This window comes from Apus apus, chromosome 1 (genome assembly GCF_020740795.1).
Source record: "Apus apus isolate bApuApu2 chromosome 1, bApuApu2.pri.cur, whole genome shotgun sequence".
NCBI classification, from domain to species: Eukaryota; Metazoa; Chordata; class Aves; order Apodiformes; family Apodidae; genus Apus; species Apus apus.
In genome coordinates, this window is record NC_067282.1 from 157148965 (window position 1) to 157172125 (window position 23161).

At 40.2% G+C, this 23161-nt stretch overlaps 1 protein-coding gene across 13 annotated transcripts in view; it reads left to right on the forward strand.

Annotated features, from left to right (window-relative positions):
* The window catches only part of ANKS1B (ankyrin repeat and sterile alpha motif domain containing 1B), a 432033-nt gene that overhangs the window by 393444 nt on the left and 15428 nt on the right, over window positions 1-23161 (forward strand). For 8 of the 13 annotated variants that reach the window (XM_051612894.1, XM_051612912.1, XM_051612951.1 and 5 more), the window contains 3 exons: window positions 4371-4445; window positions 9783-9911; window positions 13960-14031. In XM_051612894.1, the coding sequence (XP_051468854.1) occupies window positions 4371-4445; window positions 9783-9911; window positions 13960-14031 (276 nt within the window). The remainder of the gene's footprint in view (window positions 1-4370; window positions 4446-9782; window positions 9912-13959; window positions 14032-23161) is intronic. The other 5 variants (XM_051612903.1, XM_051612961.1, XM_051612925.1 and 2 more) reach the window with 3 other exon arrangements.

Genomic DNA, 23161 nt, shown 5'->3' on the forward strand with positions numbered 1-23161 from the left:
TTTCTGAGGATAATTGCTCATAGTTCAGGTAAATCTTTGACATCTTCTAAAATGCTGTTGAATTAAGTTTGTTGGGCTCTGCTGAATACATTAGGACTGCCTTCCACCCAACTCCTCTTCCTTCTGCATGCACTGTCCAAGTATTCTTTTCTGTTGCTTTCCTCCTTTCTTGTCCTTAGAAAGCATATAGTTTCCATGATCAGCCTTACTGAATTTTGATCACTTTCTTTGCTGTTCCTCTTTGTCTTTAAATAATCAAGTTTTACAAGTCTATAGGGACGGAGCCTAAAGTGAGTTCTCCTTAGATAATTTTGTTCACCTTATGAAACACTAAGTTGCCTCCAATGCAGCTCATGACCTTGAAGACCTGTATGTGTACTGTTCTTCAGCTTTTCCAGTAAATATACGAGTAATTAGAAAGATTTCAAGCAGATGGAAATGTGCAAATACTTTGTAATATGATTGGCTAGTGACTTTACAACAGGTCTCTGAAGTAACTGCCCTATTATCTTCTGTCTCAGAGGGAGTTAGCAAGAAGAGTAAGAAATATTATTTCTTAAGTGAACATGTTTTCTTGAAATCAAGCAGGTTAAGTTAAATAAATATGAGAAGTGAAAATGTACTTAATTATTTTAAAAGACAGTCAAAGTGATTAGAAGGCCATGTCAGAACTGGAATTGCTGAGAAGCGAAAGGAGATGGATGAGTGGAGACCAGGTAATGTGGAGCCTCACCTCCTTCCCTCTCACACTATTAACCAGCCACCTGTGTCACAGGTAGCAGATGGCAGGAGCTGTGTGGGACAGGCCATTTTCTTTCCCCACTTCCTTTGCCCCTCCTGCCCATCAGAGTTGTGTTCCATGGTGACTAGACAGGAAAATCTTTTATGCATGGAACATCTATAGCTATCACAAAAATGGTATCATGATAGCAGAGTCTTGTTGCGAGGGTATTCATAAGCTTTTATCTTTTGGGAAGAATAAGATAAGTGCACATTCGATACTCATTAAGCAACAGCTGATGGCATTTTTTTTTCTCTTCTTTACCATATTACTTAGGGAAATGTTCTTTGTTAAACTCTTTTTCACAGCACCTCTGTGTCAGTGGTATGAAGTGCCCAAGTGTATTTCTTACGGTGGAAGTGCATGCACAGATTTAATTATTTTCCTTCTTTTTGAAGGTATATGTTTTGGGAGCTGAAAATTATGAATGTTTGAAGCCTAATGCCAATTCTCCCTCCTACTGCCTATATTCTGGCCTCAGATACTCTCTTAACCTTTTTGCTTTCCTTGGTTACTTCCTCTTCAGCACAGGGGTATGCAACTTTAAGTACTTCTGGGGATTTCATCTTTAAAAATTTCAGCACTTTGAAGACATAAAATATGTATATAGTAAATGCTAAATATTTTTACAGTGGTGCAAGAAAAAGGTTGGTTTCCAAATTTGAATTCATTACCTTCCATAAAAGTAATGGTCCTTCTGTACTGCATTTCATTACCTCAGTCATTCAAACATTAATGAGGGCAGAACTGAGTAATGAGTTTTGCTCTGCTGCACTTCTGACTGGGCATTCCTACAGTCATGGGAAATTCTTGCTCTCTGCTGGTCCGCTTGATTTATTATTGACTTAATAAGACAAGTCACTTGTGTTTAAAGATGATTTAGCTTTATCCTAGATCTTCCAAACCTCTAATTCTGGAGGTAGGTCTGTGTGATGGGGTCAGTTCACTTGAGCAGTCCTTGGAGCAGAGACCTGGGCCCAAAACTTGCTTCTCACATTTGAGTGCTCCAAACATCTGCTTTTATGCCCTCTTATTTCTCTAATGAATTAAAAAAAAAAAAAAAAAAGGGTTTCCCTTCAGTTATAAAAAGGGTTGAAGACAGCCTATCTTCTGCGGCTTTAACCCATGAAAGAAGTAGTGAAATATACCTGAGGTGTGAATTCCCTCACTCAGAGAAGGCTGCCAGAATGAGAGCTTTCGACCCTTGGGGGGAGTGCACTAAACTACCCTCGAATTTATGTTTGGGAGAAGACAAGCTGGGGAGGGAGGGACAGGGACACTTAGCATCAGTGTGTGTAAGAGAGGATTGACTCCCTGCCCTTCTGTAAAATGGTGCAGCTTCAAGCTTGTGCACACGCTTACTGCAGTGTCACGTTACCTGATCCTGAGTTAGCATCAAAGGCTCTGCTACTTGTATCTGGAGTATTTATAGGTTTGCGTGCTACAGCACTGCAGGGCTGCTATCACAGCGTTTCTATGCTGTCCCCACAGCATCACTATGTCCCCACAGCATCACCGTGTCCCTGCAGCAGCCACGCTGCGCTGCCTCAGAGCCCCATGCACCTCTGCTGAGGGACCCTCACCAGCAGAAGCCAGCTGATCCTGCCCATGCACCACTCTGCTCCCTAAAGGCAAGCCCTTGGGAGGGGCAGGATGTAAGGATACACCTTTGTCTCCAGAATAGCAAGAGGGTGAGAACTGGCTGTACGAAATGACAGCAGCACAGCAACCCTGTGCCAGCACCAGGCAGAAATAAAATGTCTGGTAGCTTACGGTACCACGCTGCCTTACCTCACTTCTTCCAGGATCTCAGCAAGTGTGTCCAAATAGCACTGCGGTATGTTTTCTTGATTACCAGATGCTTGGGGATGCTGCACCTGGCATGGAAATGTCTCCTGTTTTACTCTTCTCTTGAAAAACAGAGGCACAGCCCCCTGCCCTGAATCCCTGTTTAGGAATGCAACCCAGGCAAACAAATGTAGTCATCATGATGATGAGCGTGACCAGAGCATCCAGAAGTCAGATTGTGTGGCATACAGAAAAAAAAGGCCATTAGTGTCAGCGAGTGCAATGCCCTAATAATGGCACAGCAGATGTACCTGAAGCAGGGTTTGCTGCTGGCCTTGCATGGGGAGCTTCATCACGTGGATGAGGACTGTTTTCTAGCAAGTTGCAGAGGGTGAGGTAGAAGACTGTGAACCAAAGTCAAAGTTTTTATTAGCTAATGCTATAAAAATGTAGAACCTTTCACATCATGAAAGAGAAGCAAATAACTTTGGAAACAAGATGGGGAAGAAGAAATTAACCAGATGTGGGAAAAAATTAAGAATTACTGAAGCTGGGGGAAGGGATGTGTGTGCCTGCATTTCAAATCATGAAGGAAATAAGGGACAATTAGCAACATTAGGCAGCCACCAGCCTGTCTGGCAGTGCTCAGTAGTCAGTCCAGGGGATGCCAGCCCTGCCCTGACAGTAACCAGAAGTGACAACCTAGTCTGTCATCGGCCAGGCAGCCAGGTTTCAGGCTACAAAAGGTAAGAGCAAGAGCCATATATATAAGAAGAGTTGCACTTTGGGTTGTTTTGAGCATCAGTGCTGAATTCCTGCTGCTGCTGAGAACTAGAAATACACATTCTTGCTCTTGTTAAATTACTGATATGTTAATTACTCTATTCTGGATGCTGCAGTTGCATTTTTCATGCGTGTTTATTGCCTTTTGTTGCTGCCTGCCAAAAATACTGTGGGCAGATCCTATGCCTGATGCTTTGTTTTAGTTGCCTGGCTACTGTAAAATGTTATCTTAGCTTTTGCTGAGGTGTCACAGATGCTTTCTTGATGAGTGTCCAAACAAGGAAATATGTGAAAGATGCTGGTGAATGCCATGCTTGCCTAGTCTGATGCTTTTGCTGGAGATGCTACAGTATACTTACTTTGCTCTGCTGCTACAAACTTGCTGTAAAGTAACATAGAAGGTTGACTAAAACCTTTCATTTATACAGCGAACTCATGGTCAATCTCAAAGGTAATATCTGTATCTTTGTATGCAAGGGGACTCTTGGTGGAAGGAGATGCTGGGCAGCTGCTTCACTTAATTGAAATGCATTCTTTTCTGGTAATTGTTACAAAGAAATGTTCTTTTTCCTATTGACTGTATCACCAGATTTTTCCCTTCCTCTCTGCCTCTGAAACTCTCCAACAGAGAGAGATTCAAATCTCAGAACTTTATTGGGATGTTGATTTCAAACTTCTTCCCTGACAAAAACTGAAAGTAGCCAATATTTCTTCTGCTCTCTACATTTTCTGGTTTTGCCTGCATAACTTCATCTCTTTACATCACCAGCACTTCTGACTAAATTGTTCTCTTTTACTCACAGTTTGAAACCTCTTCTAAAGTCTCTGAATAAGCTGTGTTTTCTTCCAGTCAGCCCAAAAATATTTTGTCAGCAAATAAATAAAAAATTACTTTTAACAGCTGTTTTACTTCCTTACTTAATGTGATTGCAAGCCTTTTCTTAATTATTCTTGCCTTTTGGCAGTTTGCGGTGCATTAATATTTACAAGATGAGATGTAGTTTTCTGTTTATATTAGCAGTCCTCTGTCTGTGAGATCTGGACCAACCAGAATGCAGGATATCCTTTCTCATCGATTCATCAGGTTCATAATGTAAGATACAGTGGTAAATGGCTATGTTGTCATTCTATGGATGTACAGTCTGTTGCCCTGGTGTGATCTACGGGTGTGTCACGTCGCTGAAATGACCAAAAAAAAAAAACCAAACAGTCCGTAACTTGTCCTCCCTCTTTGGGGATTCTGTGTGCGCCCATTTGTGTCTCGTGTGGCTGGCATCTGTTGGCTGGACGGTGTCCATGCAGGGTGGGGAGGTGGGTGTTGCCAGCCGCGGTCTCGCTTGGGTGGGGGGAGCTTTGACTTCTGTTCCTGATGTTGTTTGCTCGCTTTCCCAAAGCGAGAAACCGTGTAAACAGCTCGGTTTGCACAGTTTCACCCCCTACACCCACAACGTGTTGTGCTGCTCTTTCTGTGTTAACGTATGGGCTTCGCGGCGCAGAGAAGCACACCCTGCTTTGCAGAGGGTGTGCTTTGCACTGTCAAGGAATTCAGAGTAAGCCCGGTGCTGCTTTTGAGTTTTCATCGCTGGTCACACGCAGCAGTCACACGTGCTGTGCATGTGAGAGCAAACCTGGTGATCTGTGTTGCAGCGCGGTAAAGGACGACAGCCGGTTGTTCAGCACCGTGTTTCAGAGGAGCTGTAGATTTATCCTAATTTCTCTCATATAACCACTTCCTTGGAGCATTTCTGCCAGAGAGGGGCGATTTTGGCCCCTTCGAGCTTCAGAAGCTTTTAAAATGTAAGCACGCCACAAACCTGTCTCTGTTATTTCAAAAACCAAAGATAGAACAAGGTAAAAACATTTCTCTCGCTCTAGGAATTAAAACATAAGCAAATAATGAGGATTTGGCTTGTCCACAGAACATTTAAAATACTTCCAGGGAGAAAATGAAGCATTTTTCAGCCAGAAGCATTGTATCTGTGTGCTCCAACTTACTGTTGTCATGGTGACTAATGCATGGTACCTTTACCAGGCATGAGGCTTTAACAGGTGAAAAGTTATCAGATGTGTTCCTTGTTACAAATTAATACATTCAAGCCAGTCAAAACCAGGCCTTTTTGTTGTTGTTGTTGTTGTTGTCTGTAACGTGGAGGGTATTTAATATGACATTTTTTTAAAAATATGAGGCAAGTGTTAGATTTTTATAGAAGTTGTATTGAGATTACGTCTTACCTGTGACTACCTCTGCATCCAGGTGCCATTAATGTGAGTCAAATAACAGTTCTCAGAGAATTGGATGAGATAGAAAAATGTGCAACAATTTTTTAAAAATTACCTAATAGCAGAAATCTGCTTCTTTAGCCCATTTTTCATCAAGCATCTGACCTTTTCTAGGGCACTGAGAAGTGCACATCTGCCCATCTTCAGGGTCTTGACCTTTATGGGTAAAAAGTCATCACCATTCAAGAGTGGAATCTTTGCTGCTCTGGCACCTGACTCAAGGGTGTTTTGTAATTGTAGGTTCTTTATCTGCAAAATGTGGAGCAATAAATCTTCTTTCTCAAGGTGACTGAGGCAAGAGAGGTATGGCAATGGTTAAAGGCATGGAGAGGTTAGAATACTAAAATACAGGCAGTACAGCAAAAAAACACATGATAAATTACACAGCTGTCTGATGAGCTGTAAAGTTAGCTGAGGAATAAATTATCTCCTGCCTTTCTACTTCATCAGAGAGAGAAAAAAAATCTACATACATAGATTGTCTCATAAAAAATACATAAGCTTAAATGTTTGATTATTTCTTACAATTGCAAATTAAATATTTAAACCAGAAAATCCTTATCCTATCATATCTATTTTTAAAAATGAAATCAAACATCATAGTTGGCCCTGCATGGCAATTTACAAACATTTCTATACTGTTTGAAAGAGTTTTAGGTGCTTATGAAGGTCCTGAAACTCAGTACATCACCCATGGGTTGTTCCACACCAATTCAAGTTTAGAACTACTAATAACTTGTATTTTTCTACCCCAGAGTTGAGACATGAAACAACAAGTCTTCTCTAAGTCAAAGATGTTCCTACCTATTTTACCTGAAGTTAATTGCTGTCATTATATCCTAAACCTCAGCATTTCAGTACCTAACAATAATCAGTCATCTGAGGAGCTCCTTTTCTTCCTACAGAGTTTTATAGGCCTAGATTTATGAAAGTATTCAGCTGTCTAAATCTTGCTTAAATGCCTTTTTTCCCTTAAAAAGAAAAGAAAAAGAAAAGAAAGGAAGAAAGGAAGTTGCATGGGGAACGTGTAATAGGAATTACACTTCTAAATATCTTCTTGGATATGAGCTTTGGAGACTACCCTGTTAAAACTCAGTCTAAATAGGTAATGAATACTAGCAAGAGTATGGTTTTAAAATCTAAAGTTTGGTAAGGAACAAAAGGAAAAGAGACTAGAGCCACTTCTGCTGAAAATTAAAAACCACTTATAATACAGTTACAAAAGAGAATTTTATGATTGCGTATAACATGTTTTCTTCATCCGTCATAATAATCTATACCTAGATTTTTGATTGTATGAAACTTTTCTTAGTCACTGCTCCTTCTATAAGACACGCTGTGAAATACATGAGAAGTCTTCCAGTGCAGCAGCTTGTTGGGAGCAGCAGAAATCCTGTATCTCTGCGTGCCCTTAACCTCAGCTGTGCTGTTTGTTTAGTTCATCCTGGAGACATGTGCAGCAATTGCATCAATTCTGTTTTGTCTAATTTAAAAGGAATCGGTACTTGGATGATTGTATGTGTTTATAGAGCAATCAATGGATACAAACAAATGGTGTCCACACAGTCCCTCTCTAAGTGTCTTGTACAGTAGTTTTATTAGCCTGGGTGAAGATTATTTCTCATTGCCTCATGATTATCGCTTCCTAGCTCCTGTATAAAACTGAACCCATATGAGAGGTAATCACTGTTCCTCTTGTTACCCTTCTTCATCTGCAGGCATGAACAATGCTGTTCTCCCTGCTTTTAATACCTTTCATGCAAAAGGGAGTCAAACTGTAAAATTATGTACTCATTTTACTACTGATGTACCCTGTTTAATTTGTCAGTACTGTTCATTTTCTGCATGCAAAGAATGTTGCCTGCAGACCAGAGCAACAGAAGGGTTTGGAGCACCACCCAGGGTCACTTATTCCATAGAAATTCTGCCCCTATCTTATGGCTGTCCCTGTGCTTTCCCAGTGGAAAGATTTTATAGTTCTATAGCTTCTCTATCCCAGATTTACTCCTTTTCCATCATAATAACCTTTTGCTAAATGCGTAGGATGTATCATCTGAGATCTGCTTCCTTACACTCAGCATGCAGGAGTGTATCTTTATAAGGAAAAAAAAAAAAAAAAAAAAAGGACTATTTCAAGTGGTCTGTTAGCTATGGCCTTGAACAGTTCATACGAGACAGCTGAGCACACTGCAAGAATTTGTCATGGGTGCAGTCCATCTTCCCTTGTAGTGAAATACAAACTCCACTAATAAGGATGCAGATCCTTACCCCTTGTAATATGATTGAAACCTTACTTCACAGGGAGAACTGCTTCTTAAAAGTAATCAAATTTCCACTTCAGATTAAATATGGTGAAGGGTTTTATATGTTAGTGGTCAGAGGATTCATTTCTGTGGATACAAAATGCCAAAAACTGGAGGAAGTGCTGCTGCTGCTTTCCTTTCAAAATTTGAGGTCGAAGTCATACCCATCGCATACAGGCAACTTAACTAGGCAAAAGAGAGATTACTGTATAATTTGTAGAAGGGCTAATAGGGTCAACATTATGCAGCTTTGACTTGTTTTATTATTTTCACTTGCTTGAAGTCACCATATCTGCAGGGTAGTGTTGATGTTTCCAAATGTATCTCTTGATTTTCATTGCAGAGTTGTGCAAATGTGTGTCCTTTCGTTATTTTGTGACACATGAAAATTATGTACTTGTTTTGTTTACTCTGTTCTGATTTAAGTCGTAGGATGTGATAGTTTGGCAGACTTTTGAATGTCTTTGATAAGTATTTTTTCGTGTGTTTTTGATGCTTAACTTCTTTTTGCTTTAAACTTCTTGCCATATTCTGTGTGAAATGCAAATGACAATTCCTTGCCAGCTTCCACACATATTTTCACAATATGACATGCATAGAAAATACACAGAGAAAAGTGCAGGTAAAGAAAGAAGGAGCATAATCCAAATTGAAATAATCATATGGGAGAGGATAAAATAGTTTGAGAGAGAACATGCATGAGAGGACAGAGGATCAGGCAGAAGAAATCTGATCCCCAAAAGACAGAGTGGGAAGGAGAGGTGAATGCAGAGGCAGATCAGACAGGATAGGTGAGAAGTGTGGCTGATGGCAGAGGGAAGAGGGCTTGGGAAGAGGAGAAGGACTGTCCATGGATCATTTTCAGTTAAAGTGGCCTGGCCCTGGTTTGGCAGCATCCCTGGTGTAGAGGACATGGGCACACATGAACCAAAAGTAAGAGAGATCACAGTTAAAAAAGAAATAACCTCAAAATAATATTTTTTTTGTTGCACAAGTCTGCAAGGTGGAAGGAGCTCCCAGGGCCCAGAGGTCAGTCCAGGTCCAATAAAACCATGGCCAAAAATACACAATGGCAAGTGAGACGCAGATCAGCACTGCCATGCTGGGGGCATTCCTGTACCAATGCCAGCATTGGCTCTTTTTGGAAGGGAGTGTTCTGTGAAGAGATTTGGCAGCAAACTGCAGTCCTACCCATGTTCTCTGAGGGCTTTGAGGAAAGATGGGAGATGACAGCTCAGGAAGGCAGTCACCTGTATCAATGAGAATGATGAATGTGCAAGGACAATGTTAGTAACTCTACAGTGAGACATCAAGAGAAGGTGATCAAAGGAAATATTCATAAAGAGATTAAAGAATGCCTCATATACTTGAAGACTGTATAGTAAGTCTACAAAACAAAGTCCGAGTTATTTAGCCTTTTAGGAAAGTTAGTTATCAGTTATATGTGCTGGATAACGGAAGACTTAAGAACTGTGTAGAAAAGCTTGTAAAACATGTAGTGGAATTTGTGGATGGCATTTTTGTGCATCTCATTACTTTTTTTCAAGTGCTCTCATCCTCATGTATGTGTTGTAAACAGTTATTTTTAAGGAATATTTCCGGTGCCTAATGATTTTATTCTCCAATCAAATAGATTTAATTAAAGCCTCATTAAACACTACGGTAAATGACTTTGGATTATAAATTAAATAATGAAAAAGGTTGTAGGAGTCGTATTCCCTTCTTTTAGTAATATGGCTCTATGTGTAGAAAATAAATTATTGTGAACTGAGCACAACAATGGAGGGATATTTTATAGCAAATTTGCCTGCCACTTCTCTCATATCTTGAACAACTGTGATTTTCAGACAGGAGACTGGGGAGAGCCTTCGATTACCTTGCGACCTCCAAATGAAGCCACAGCATCGACACCTGTTCAATATTGGCAACATCATCCAGAGAAACTCATCTTCCAGTCATGCGATTATAAAGCATTTGTAAGTGCCAATAAATTTAGTGGTTTGGTTTGGGGTAGGTTAATTAATCTTACATTTTGATAGACTGTTGGGTTTTTTTCATTTATAATATTTTTTGGTCACTTGTAATGAGAAAGGCCGCTTCCTCTGAAGCACTGTGATTATAATAAACGAGAAACAAGGATGCACGGTACTTTTTGCTATGCATTTTCTGATATATTGCAGTCCATATAGCCACAGTGTTAGAGAAATGACAGTATGAATAAGTGGCTGAATGTTGCAGAAGTGACAGTGTGAGCTTAACACCCCTACTTCTCATCTGCCACAAATCCCTGTCTAGTACTTATGGAAAAACAATGAAATGTCATATGGGATCCTCATGTGTACCTTAATGCTGTGGGCATAGTAGTTCAAGTCAGTATTGTCTTGTCTGAGTTTTACACACCTGTTTTTGGGGAAGGGAGCTAAGCAAGATAGAGATCAGGGTTCTAAAGCAGTGTTTTACATCAATGTGAAAAGAGCACATTCAAACCTCTCCCGAACTGATGTCTAATTGAAGTGTCAGTAGCAGTCAGTTTCTTCAGGGCAGGGAGTATTTATTTTCACCTCCCAGCAGCTGTAGCTGATTCCCACTTTGCATCCCTGGAGAAATGGAGCTTTCCTCTACAGCTAAAGACCATTAGTGTTCTTTGGCTGTTTTAAAGGCATGTGAAGAAGAGGAAGGTCTCCTAAACTACAGAAAGTCATATTGGAAGACTTTGGTTTTTAAATGAAAAATGCTCTTCTGAAGCCTTGAGGTCACCGTCAACAGGACAGGGAGGCTGCTCTTTCTGGGAATCTGAAGATGTGCCTCAGTTCACCTGTTTAAACTCTTTACATTTCCCCTTCCTGCTTTACAGGAAAGCATTGTTAATGTTGCTGAAGCTGCTTCCCAGACCACTGTATCCACTTCAAGGGTGGCCACCTAATTAAGCAGGGTTGACTTTTATTGCAAAGGAAAGGTTCTGAGTAGCTGTAGTACCTCTAGCATAATAACTTGTCCAGGACATGGGTTTAGATCCTCATCACCTGAAGGAGCTTGGAGGCTTTGTAGGGTAACACTCTCTGTTCACCAAACACTGGAGCATTTGCAGGGAGATTTGGGAGCTGCTGGACCTGATGTAAAGCATATCTGGAAAAGTAGGAGACTAAGTGTGGGTGATTCAGAGCCTGGCTTCCATGGAGGATGGGCAGAAGGGGTGTTACAGGCTTGTCTCTCTGAGGCACATCTGGATCTTCCATCAGACCTTGGGGAAGAAATTGCCTTGAATGCAGTGATTGTCCCTGGACAGTAACCAGAACCTCTGCCTTCCCCAGCAAGTCACAATCACGGTCCAGCTCGCCTGTTCTCAATCTTGCTCTCCTCCTATGCAGCACCTCAAGTTGAAAAGGAAGCCTAGTGACTTCTAGTTCTTTAAATATTTTTGTAGTTTTCAGTAAAGAGAACAGTTTTATCTGAAGAGTGCCTTTTACCTCATTACTTGATCTAGCAGTAAATTCATAATCAGTTGTAGCCTTTGCAATAGATTGGAAGGCATGTGGGTCATTAAAGAAATTATGATGACCAGGAATATCCAAGTTATTGTTGATAAAGGGAACATCTTCCCTTCCTAAGGATTGTGTAAAACCCTGGCTTGGAAGTTACAACAGGGGCAGCTTTCATTGTGTGCCATATCACTCATAGGACAACCAACAGCTGAACAGCATGGCTCCCACATGCTCTGGGTCTTTGAGAAGAAACATTTCCAAAAGTACAGCAAGTCAAAGGATGGTAAAATTCTCTCTTAGAACTTCAGATTTTTCTGACAACTAAATTGAACAGTACCTCTGTGAGTTGTTTGTTCCACAGTCCACCCTGAGAAGCATTTCTGAATGCCTGCAGCTGAGGCTTTTTGCTGCTGTGCAGATGGGAGGAGATGCCTGGCTCTTCTCTTTCTTCCTCTCATTCTGCTGTGAGCTCAAAAGCACTGCTTTTTTTCCCTGATGCCTGACCAACTGGCAGCTTTCAAGGAAATACCAATTGTTGTGCCCTAGTCTATAAGAAAATAATATTTTTATTTTTTTTAATTAAGAAATTAATTGCATGCTTCTCAGAGAAGGCTAGGGCTGCCAAAGGTGTCAGACAACAAGATCCGGAGCAAGATACAGTTCAATACACTTGTTTAATAATTTCAGAGCTTGCTATAAATTCGTTGTTCTTCTGCAAGGGTGATAGGATAGCAAGCCATCTCATCAAATTAATGCCCAAGGCCCTATTCACGTCACCACCGAGCCCCCAGCTGGACTCGCAGCTGCTTGGCTTATGAATCTTTCACATCTGCAGTCCTCCAGGAATGCCCTTCATTCGTTCCTTTCTGCATGTGTTTATCTGGTAGTTTTGGTGTTGCTCACCCTTCCGTTTATAATACCTTCTAAAGTGTTTCTCACTAACTACTATGCTGGCTACTGTCTGCATTGAAATATTTATGCATTTTCTTGCAGGTCAGAGATTCCTGCTGTACACAGTGTGAAGTGAAGGCTTTAAAGAAAATATCTCAGTTAGGTCAAGAGACCAGAGAATTGAACCAATGCACTTTCTGTTGAGTTCCAGCTTGCATTCAGCTGTCACTGAAGTTGTTTTTGATAGGTCCTTTTTTTGAGATGAATCTGGTTGACTATCTGCTTTGGTCAGCTTAAGCTGTTTCCAAGGGGAGCGACTGTGGTAGAATGAAAGGGGTCAGGCAGAGATGGTGGGTTGCAGCAGCATCCTCTGGGAAAAGGCACCTGCCCACAGCACTTCCTCTCCTCCTGCCCCATTCTCACCAGTGGCACAGCTTCTCTTCAGCTCCCACATTGCTCAATTAGGACTGAAGACTTATGAGAAGCCATGGCATTGCTCTGCAGTGAGGATGCCAAGAGAGACACCCCTGTGCCTGGGAAGAAGACAGGGCAGCTTGTTGTCCCCTTTCCCCAGTTAATCCAGACTTGCATGTGACACTGTAGAAAAATACAGAAATGTCCATCCTATGTACATCCACACATGCAGACGCCTGTAGCATCTGTAGGATGAAGGCAGAGTGTGCCTCTCACTCAGCCCCATGAGCTGTGGCAAGACTGCTCACTGCTTGGTGAGAATGTCCAGGATGATGCACCCAACTCCATCCCTGGAGGAACAGCACTCTTCAGACATGTGTAGAGAGGTACCCCAGAGGAACAAATCCAGAGGAGCAGAGACTGCTCTCAGGGTCCAGGAGGGCTCAAATTGCACCCACCAGCAAGGCATAGGGACATAGGGAAGAGGCAGGCAGGAAAGGTGACATGTCAGTGAGGCACTTGCTGCCTTTTGAACCTCTGGAGATGGGCAGGCTCCTCTGAGAGCACAGTGGCTTTCTGCCAGCTGAGCCAGGACCCAGCACCAGCACCCTGCTGCTTCTCCTCACCCAGCCCTCCTTCAGGTTCAGTAAAGGCTTCAGAATAATAGTTCAGGGTCAGCCTTTTCATAGGAAGAAATGATGGTTCCAACTAGTTTTCTGGTTCAGATTTATTTTCTCTGTTTGCTGGCATTGGGCTCTGCTGTTTGCACATAAGTTAGTTGCAGATCAAGTACACAGAGGTTAGCATCACTGCTGCCCTTCATGTCCACGTGGTTGCACACATAGCAATGTAAGTGTGGCAGATGGCAGCTAAAAAAAAAGTAAAAATGAAGCAGATTCTCCGTTTTTTAATCAAATGGCATTTTTAAGATAGACTTTATAGTGCTTGCTTGTTTTTTGAATGACTAAGGTGATAAGCTAGAAGACTTTCAGATACTGTTTCAGATGGCTCTGTCTAATTCATTACACTTGTTGCTGTGCATTCCTGTTTCATAGGTTGATTAACACACTGGTTTAAATGATTTATCAGAGTACTGCAGAGTGAAAAAAAAATCCCAAAGCCATTCCTTAAGTTAGGTTGGCTGCTACCACTAGTTTCTGTAGGCATTTTTGGTGCATTTCTGTGGATGTTTGTCTGTTCTGGAATTTTAGCTAAGTTTAATGGATTTTTATTTTAGTATTTAGGCTCTATGCTGGTAAAAGAGTTAAGAGGCACAGAGTCAACACAGGATGCGTGTGCAAAGATGAGGGTAAGTTAGTAAACCTACTCCTCTCTCTGTGATTGTAATATTTAATAATACTAGCTGGTCATTACTTGTACTGAGCCCTTCTTATTTTTGTAGCGTTCTTTTACCTGTTTGTATTCCATTGCCCTTGCATTTATACTGGCATTCAGTAGGAAGTCTGTTCTACAGACAGAATCTTAATTTTTATTTATCTTAATAATAATTTTTATTTTCATTTCAAACAGGAACACAATTTAAAGGTTGATTTTATTTTGCATGTTGTAGCTAAGAAAAAAAAAGTAAATGCATGTGTTGTTTTCTTTTGAATCTTTGTGTCTTTTCCAGAGTACTTTTCACACACTTTAAATGTGCCCTTATCACTTTGCCTTTATAAGCAGAATGTATAGCTTGTATATGATAATCTACATTGAATTTACTACATGAAAATATGTACTAGTAAATACATTAACATGTTCCCAAAGCCATTATTTTTTGCTTGTGGTCTAATCCTACAGTCATATAATCCTATGGAAACCTTAACTTATGTGAGTATTCTCATTTATTTTGAGCGAGTTACATGCTTATTGATTGAAGGATGAAAAGGAAACTCATTCAGTTGCACCTGATGGTGGAAAAATGGTTAGGTTTCCTTCAAACTGGTAATAATATGTTTTCTTGTGGCTCTTTGGCCTGATACTGGTTTGTAGAAAATCACAGTGAGGCTCAGACTGTCTCCCATTAATATACTGCTGCTGGAAACTAGTAAGAAGCTACAGGTTTGTGTTAAAACTTGTAACAAGCCTACAGGATTTGTTCCCAATTGTAGTTATTGTAATAAGAAGACACCTGTTCACAGAGATGACAAACATACCATGGTCTGGCATGACTAATTAATGAAGAATAGAATTGTTTGCTGTAAAATTACATAGATGAACTAGTTAAATCCTTAATTCCATGGATCGTAAGTCTTTTATGCAAGATGCCTTTGAGCACTAGATGTGGCATTCGGATCAGTTATAGAGCTGGGAGATGTGTAAAATTCATGCAATCAGACAACCATTTCCTTTTGGTTACGTATCTGCAGCACACTGGCTTTTGTTCAAGCTGTTTTAGCTAAGGGCTGGTAGTAATTCACACTTACTAGATTGCCTGAAGATCTGTGGCTTTTTAGCTAATTACATGCTGATCATTCTTCCTTACCTGGGCTTAAACTCCTCAAAAAAACCCCAACAGCCTGACACAGAGGGATCTACAGTTCCATGCATGTCTTCTGGGGGATTAATGGAGGCTGCAAACAAACCATCTTCCAATTCACTTTTCAAAATGCCCGACTTAGAACTTCAGGTTTTTTAGGCACATGCTGAGGCAGATCTTAGGGCAGAATCTGACACCATAGTAGCATATGACATCTTCAGTAAGTTATTTGACTGAAATAGGAAGCTTAACATCAAAAGAGTCATTCTAAATACTTTATAACCATTTAAAGATATTTTTTAGAGGAACACATTTGGCAAATTTAAATTATATACCTGAAAAATTAAGTGTTTGGAAACAAATGTCATTGAAAATGCAAATATAATACAGTAATGGGGTTTACACATATTTTTTACATTCTCTTTTGAAACCATTGTGCTGTGAGAACATTTCTGGTTTAAGGGGGTTTTATTGCAAAGGGTTTGAATAAAACCATTTTTAATCAGGGTTTCACCTATTCTTTCTATGTAATCCTTTTAATCATATTCTTAGTCAAGTCAGAAGCGAAAAACGTTGACTTAATGAAAACAGATTATTATTTTAACATAAGTTTCCTCGTAAGGAAAATTTATCTTTTTCCAAAACTTTCTCCCCCTGGTTGTATTCTGAAAGTTGGTTTCTATAAATTGGGAGTCCAGACTGTGCTGGGTCATCCTGAAGTTTTGCTGCAATGTTCTTTAAGTACCACTGTGTTGTCATTGAATATGTGGCTTTTTTATAGTCACTTTTTGCTTTAAATATACCTAAAGGGATATTTTCTTTGCAAAAAAGAAGTGAAAATCTGATGTATTATTGGCTGCTTCTCGGGTACTGAATTCTGTCCACTAGTCCTGTGTCTTTAGAGTCAGTAAGATTTTTACATAGTGTTGTACTAACATGATAAAGGAACATTTTTTAATGTTAGATTTTTTTTTTCCCCATTTATATATTTCAAATCCATAGCATGCTGCAATCTGCTTCTCCATGTTTTACCTAATGCTGCTTTTAAAAGTGTTGATATTCACTGGATGTCTTCCAGTCAGCAGATGCACAAGGACGAAAAAGCCTATCAGTGAAAAAAAGTATCTTGATCTTCCTTAATCATTCATAGATACAGAGGAGCAACAAAAATGACATGTTTGCTAACAGCAGATCCCTCCCTGCTAGTTGTGATACTTCCTGTGCTTTCAGTTATTGCAGTTGATGGTTTTGGTTCTCAAGGGAAGCATCATTCAGATATCCCTCGCCTCTCTCCACAGAGGGGCTTACAAAAGCCTCCTGCTCTTAGAGCTGAAGACTGAGGGGAGGTCCTAAATCTTTTATGATGGAAAAAAAAAAACAACACCTTACAAAAAAAAAAAAAAAAAACAAAAAAAAAAACAAAAAAAACTTGGAAACCTCTTTTTTAATAATTCTTCTTGGCTCTCCACTGTGCTTCTCAGCATTGTGTAGCAGTGCACTCCAGCAGGGCAGATGATGGATTTGTTGGGGAAAATCACGCAGATGCAAGAGATGGAGCTCAGCATGGGGGTCAAGGTTACACATGCTTTTCGTTACCATTGCAGAATGTTGCAGCCATGAGAAAAATATGGATACTTGACAAGAACTGTACTGATTAGAGGGATTGTACTTTGTTTTCCCATTCACATATCTGTGCTCCAAGGATGGATTTGTATTTTATGGTTTCCTATTTGTTTCCAACTATTTTCTCTCAGAAACTCCCTCTGCAGTCAACAGCACTGCCTCCTTATATCCATTCCCCACCTGCTGTAAACTGACCTTTGCTACTTGGAGATTAAATCTTGCTGTCCTATGTCTTGCCAGAATAGATTGATTAGTTATATTTGAGAGATGCTTTCAAGAACTTCAGAGCTTTCATCTTTTTCAGCATGGAATAGGAAATATTACAAGTTGTGTTTTCAATCAGACTGTTACCTTCACTTCAAATCACCATAGGAACATGAAGTGAGAATAAAATGTGTTTACATCAAAATAAAGAAAAGGAATAAAGTTTAATTGGAGCTAGGAAAAGATTTGTTCTTTACAATAGACTCCACCTGGCATTTACACATCTGAATTCCTTGACCAGGTAGGAAGGGGAAGGTTTTATACTTACTGGCATGAGTACAGCCGCAAGGTAGATACGTACCTTGCAGTAATGTTAAGTCACTAATGTGTACACTAATTGCACAGCCTGAACCAATCATATATTTACTGCACCAGTAGGGAGCTTAGACTTTTGTCTTGGATCCTGCCCTATCCTGAACATTATGTATCTGTCTTAAGGTTTTTTTGGTATAAAAGAGATTCTTACATTTCAAGTTAGAGTTCTGGGGAACCAGCAACATAAATCTATTTACAAAGCAGGTGTTTCAAATATCTTGCTGGCGGAAGACCAGAAAGTCAAAGTTGAAGTTGTTACAAACACTGCATCTCTTACCTCTGGAAAGGAAGATGAAGCAGAATTGACTTTTTCACTGAAAACAGACACAGTCTGGGACATTTCTTACTCATTTCTTCTTAAATAAAGGAGGACCTGGATATAGATGGCAGTCTCTTTCTCGTAATCCCTTTCTACTTTTCCATCTCCATTTCCTTTCTCCCCTGAAAGCAGAAGCATTCTCCTTAGGCCTTCTTGTAAAGTAGGCAAGAAAATTCCATGTCAGGATCAAATACTGTATTTGAGAATTGAGATTCTTCGGTGTTCTGTAGAGACTTGTAGCTCTGTCTCTCTCATGCGGCTGCTGTTTTGAGAGGGCCTGCAGTGGCACAGGCCCATGGATATTACTTAAAAGAAAAAAAGAAATGGTGGGAGGTCTTAAAGGTTTAGTGCTTGTGTACATCCACATCGTGCCATCCCGTGTTCTTCAGAGGATTATCTGTCCTTGAACTCTGGTGGAAAGGAAATCCAAGCACAGGTGGGATGTGCTCCCCTTTCAGCAGCAGATGAGTGTGTACAGATATTGCAAAAGCAAAAAACCTCTCATTCTCAAGTAGATGAGTTGCAGGTGCGTCCCCAATGCAATGTTGGTATTAATGATGTAGCTTGGAGGCATCCACTAATTGCAGAGAAGTAAACAGTCTTGTACCACAGGGATTACAGATGCTGTCTTATTCCAAGAGGTATCAAATTATGTCAGTGATGCCTTTTTAAGCCTTTTGGGCTGAGAGAAGTTAGTAAATGTTTGTTGTTTAAATAAACTGTAGTTTTAAAATTGGCTTCAAAACTAACTGGTCAAATGTGAATTTTGACTTTTTATTTCAATTTCATCTCATGCATGATACTGTCAAAGTGATTCACTCAAAAGGAACTGTTTAATGAGGCTTCGTAAGCCTTAAGTAAGTACCAGAGTTATGGGTATGATAGTAGGTGGTACCAACATATATTTTAAAATATGTGGTTTGATGCCATTTGGAATTAATAGTTGCCACCAGTGTGGAAAGTGTTCAGATTCTTGTAGTGAGGTGGATTCCAGTACATAATTGAATAGTAAGATTGTCAGCTACAGTCTTCAGATAGCTATTAAAAAACAGTATAGGACAGAATTAGCAGATTCATTTGAAAAAGTAAAAAGCCAAGATGAAATCTTAGGATTTTACAGGCTCATAAACTTGTACTCATAATTTATGTATGGAATTGTTAGTGACTTGCCATAGTGGAATAATGTCCTTTTGCTGTGTATTTGCAAGATCAAGTGTAATTACATGTGCAGTAAAACTTAAAAATGAATGTGGTTTCATTTTGGCCACTGTATGAAAGCTGAGTAATCCAGTCATAAATGTATATATAAGTACATGAAAGTGGTCAACGAGGCAAAGAAGTACGAAGTATCCTGTTTCCTCTTGGGAGGAAATAAATAGATGAGATAAAAGCTTTGTGAGAGTGGGCTGGATTACACCATGTCCTATAGTATATCAAGTGAGTGCTCAGACATCATTCTGTGTGTCCTCCTGAATTTCTTGTTGAGCTGCTTTTTGTCTGTGTTTGCACAGAGAAACAATGTTTAGTCCAGTGAAAGAGTATTCAAGTGGTGAATGAGTGCTCTCAGTTCTGCGCGGGACAAGATATTGCAGTACAGTGCTGTCTTGAAAGGATCAAAGGCCATTTAGGTTGTATGTGTTGTATTTGCAAGTATCGTCTTCTTAAAAATAAACAGCTGGTTTATATTGCTTTATTCCTAGGTCCTCTGCCTTTTAAGCCATTGTCAGTTATATTGATTTGGAGTTCAGTTTATATTCTAAAGAAACGTCTAGCAGTTCTGTCAGTTATTTTGTCAGTTATATTGATTTGGAGTTCAGTTTATATTCTAAAGAAACGTCTAGCAGTTCTGCACTACCTTTAACTCAAAATCAGTATCCAGGAGGAAACACGTTACTCAAGACAACTTGTAGTACTGTAACTATGGTAATCTGTTTAGAGTGTGCTTGTGAGTGTGGTAGTTTTTTTCAGTTGCAGGGCAACTAAAGAAAATTCATAAACAAGATTAGAAACAAGCTTGCTGTCTCGCTCCCTCCCTGGCACCTGTTGCATCCCTTTATGACCTGTTTCAAAAGACGGAATTGGGAGCAGCCCTGTCAAGGCTATACAAGGTTTTGGTGCTGTCCTGCCTAATGGCGGCAGTGGGTTCAAATGTAAACTCAGAAGCATCTTAAACCCAGCCCTTTCTTGTAAAAGCAAGCACTGTAATAACAAGGCAGTTTTACAAGAGGTGCCTTCCACACTCTTCCACTGAGTGCTGAGGGATGAAGCAGCTGCATCAAAATACAGGAGAGGCTGCTGCTCCTGATACCCTTTATTCTGAAGAAAAAGAGGCTGTAGGTCTTTTGGAGGTCTGGGGAAGCTGAAGAAATCTTACATTAGATCTCAATGCTTTTTTTATCTTCCTAGGTCTGTAGTCAAGCCTGTGTTGATTCTTTAATTACACATGGCCTACTTCCACAGTCATCTACTTGCCCTGTAGGAAGTGTTTCAGGAGTGGCACCGAAGCTCAGTCTCTAGCGCACAGACTCTGCAGCATTATGACTCCTGGCTGCAGAAGCAGTGCACCTGAGGAGACAGGGCATGCACATCTGTCCTTATGTGGGTGTTCAGAGACAGGCAGTGGCAAGGAGCCTAGAATATGCTTGCTGTTCATCTAAATGATTCTCCTGCATAAGTGTATTAAAGAGTAAAGTTACAGTCACAAATTACAGAGTTCATAGGAACTATAACCAGTTCCAGGCTAGTGAGCACTTGCCCAGAGACAGAGTCCTGTCACTATGATTGTTTCTACATGAGAGAAAATCTAATCCTGCTACCATGGTACGAACATGCCTTGGAGCATTAGACCGTATGTCAACATGCACATGACATCCAATGCCAGCATTCAGCTGTGGCTCCTGTAACTTTGGCTCATGTCCCTGTGCTTCCCATAGAGGCACCAGATGGACAAGAATATTTTGTCCTCTCATCATGTCCTCACAGGGCTGATAACAGTGACTAGAACCTGAAGAGACCAAGGAAAGGGAATACTGATTCCTGTGTCCCACCTTCTCAAATTCTGGTCACAGGCACATGCAGAGGTGCCCAGTTTACCTGCATTGAGGTGTGAAATACCTGACTGTGAAAGCTGTGGGACTTCATCTCAACATCCTAGAACTTAGATCCAAAGCAGTTACAGTGCCTGAGCAAATTATATTCATATTGTATCTCTGAAAACTCATGCTACACATCCTGGCAGCCACCTCCTCCATTGAAAAGAAAGGAACAACAAGTAAACAGCGTGAGCTCACCATGACAACTCAGAACTTTGGAAGCCTGGAAACTGCATGGAAATGGTAATGATATGGTGGGCTTCAGTTATTCTGTGACTGAGAGTGGAACACAGCTGTGTCTTTTTCATTCTAGCACTGTCGTAATAACCAATGAGGTTATTGCACTGCCCATCTGTTTGTTGCAACAGGGATACAAGTGCAGAATTGTTTCCCAAAATCATGTTCCTACACTGGACTACAGTCTTCCAGAACAGCTTTGCACAAATCCCAGGGTTTGTATGGTTTGCAAGCTGATAGGGGACATGCACTGCTCCTTACCAGCTGAGACAGTTTGGCCTAATAAATTACAAATGTCCATCGGTCACTGATTCACTTCCTCATTTGCCAGAAATAATTTAATACTGTCTCGATGAGCTATCTCACTCAGATACAGTCTTCTGGTAGTTCATGACCTCAATTAAATACTAAAGATAGGTCTGCTCTAGACAAAGCCAGGTGAATGTGGAGCAGTTAAGGAAGGTAATTCAATTACCAACTACTGGTCTAGATGAAAGAGGACTCTCAGATGGTTAGTACAACATGGTCTTGCCAACAGGAAGCTTCAAGTTTATGGCAAATGGAAGATAGTACAAATTAGACCAGAAAGCTAATACAAATTAACTTAGTAGCCGTGTTTATGTAGCATGTCGGAAGAGGAATTTTGCTGCTAAGGAGGCAAGGAAAGAGATAATTACAATAATCACAATGGGAGATGGAGTTCCTGCGTGTAACTGTTGGGATAGAGAGAAAGGACAAAAGTTGGATGATGTATTTATCTACTCTGCTTTCAGCAGGGATACTGTTGCTTTCTCCACTCAGTTCAGGGACACACAGATTGTTAGATTTTTCAGGGTGTTTTACCATTTAAGCTTTCATTTTTAGAAGTGCATGACCTTCTGTGTGAAATAAGCTTTCTCCAGGATACTTGATTGCCATCTTGACTCTTGTCATTTGATACTGAGAGATGTAACAGTCCTCTCCATTACACGGATGGGTGGGGCCCTCCTTGAGACTTTAGAGGTTTTAGCCTTTGTGGCATGGGATAGTAATTGCAGAATGTAGCTGGATTTGTTGCTTTGATTTTTAAGCTAGCAAAAATGGAGTTTCTTTTGATTCTAGAAGGAAGGAGATCTGATAAGGAGACTTGATTACACACCGTTTTTCTATTCAGCTTTTATTTGTTTTGCTCTCTAGTGTCAGCATCATGTATTTTTCAGACAGATTTTTTTTTTTTCATATACAGTCTGTGTTTTCAAGCTTATATCTCTGCTATTTTATTTTTCTTGAAGAATACAAACCCACCACCATTACTTTGGCTCAGCTGCTCTAATAATCTACCTAGGTGCCGGTTCTAGATCTTTCGGTGTATTTACACTCTCATTCTGTCTGCTGGTATTTCTTCATCTTTAACTATAGCTGAACTTACTCTTTCCTCTCAAGAAAATCTTTACTTGATCTCTATGATTGTTAGCAGATACTACCATGAGTAAGTGTTCTCTGACTTGTATCTATTTCATTTATACAGTAGGTTTTGCATAGAATAGTCCTGTCCATCATTACCTTCCACTGTAAAAGAATTCAAATTAGCTATGAACTATTACACTGTTTGGGGGAATTTTGGATTTTTTTGTAGTAAATTTAATCTGTAAGCTAATAAACAGGTTTTCTGCAGTGAACTTAAACTATCCCACATATTTGCCCAGTCTGTTTGGCAAGAAATATCATTGCTGTGTGCATCACATTGAAGGCACCCAGAAATAGACTAGCATGAAAGAAAAAAAATAGCCTTATCAGAAGACATGAACTGAAGGTAGGAGAACCTGGCACTGAGGGAATGGAGAATAAGCCTGCATGTTAATTCATGTGTAAAGTAGCTTCCAGTAGCAGCTGCACTCGAGGAAGTTCAGCTGGTCAGACATGACAAGATGCAGCGTTGGATGGATAGAGTGACTGGCAGGCCTGGAGGGCTGCAGGGATAGCTCATGTTCTAAATGCAACTGCAGGAAGGCAAGAGAGTGAAATATTTATAAATATCAACTAATTGCAGCAAAAAAACAGTACTACAAAAGGTATCATGCTGTTGTTCCATACAGATGGGCAGGGCAGGAAGATGGAGGGGAGGCAACAA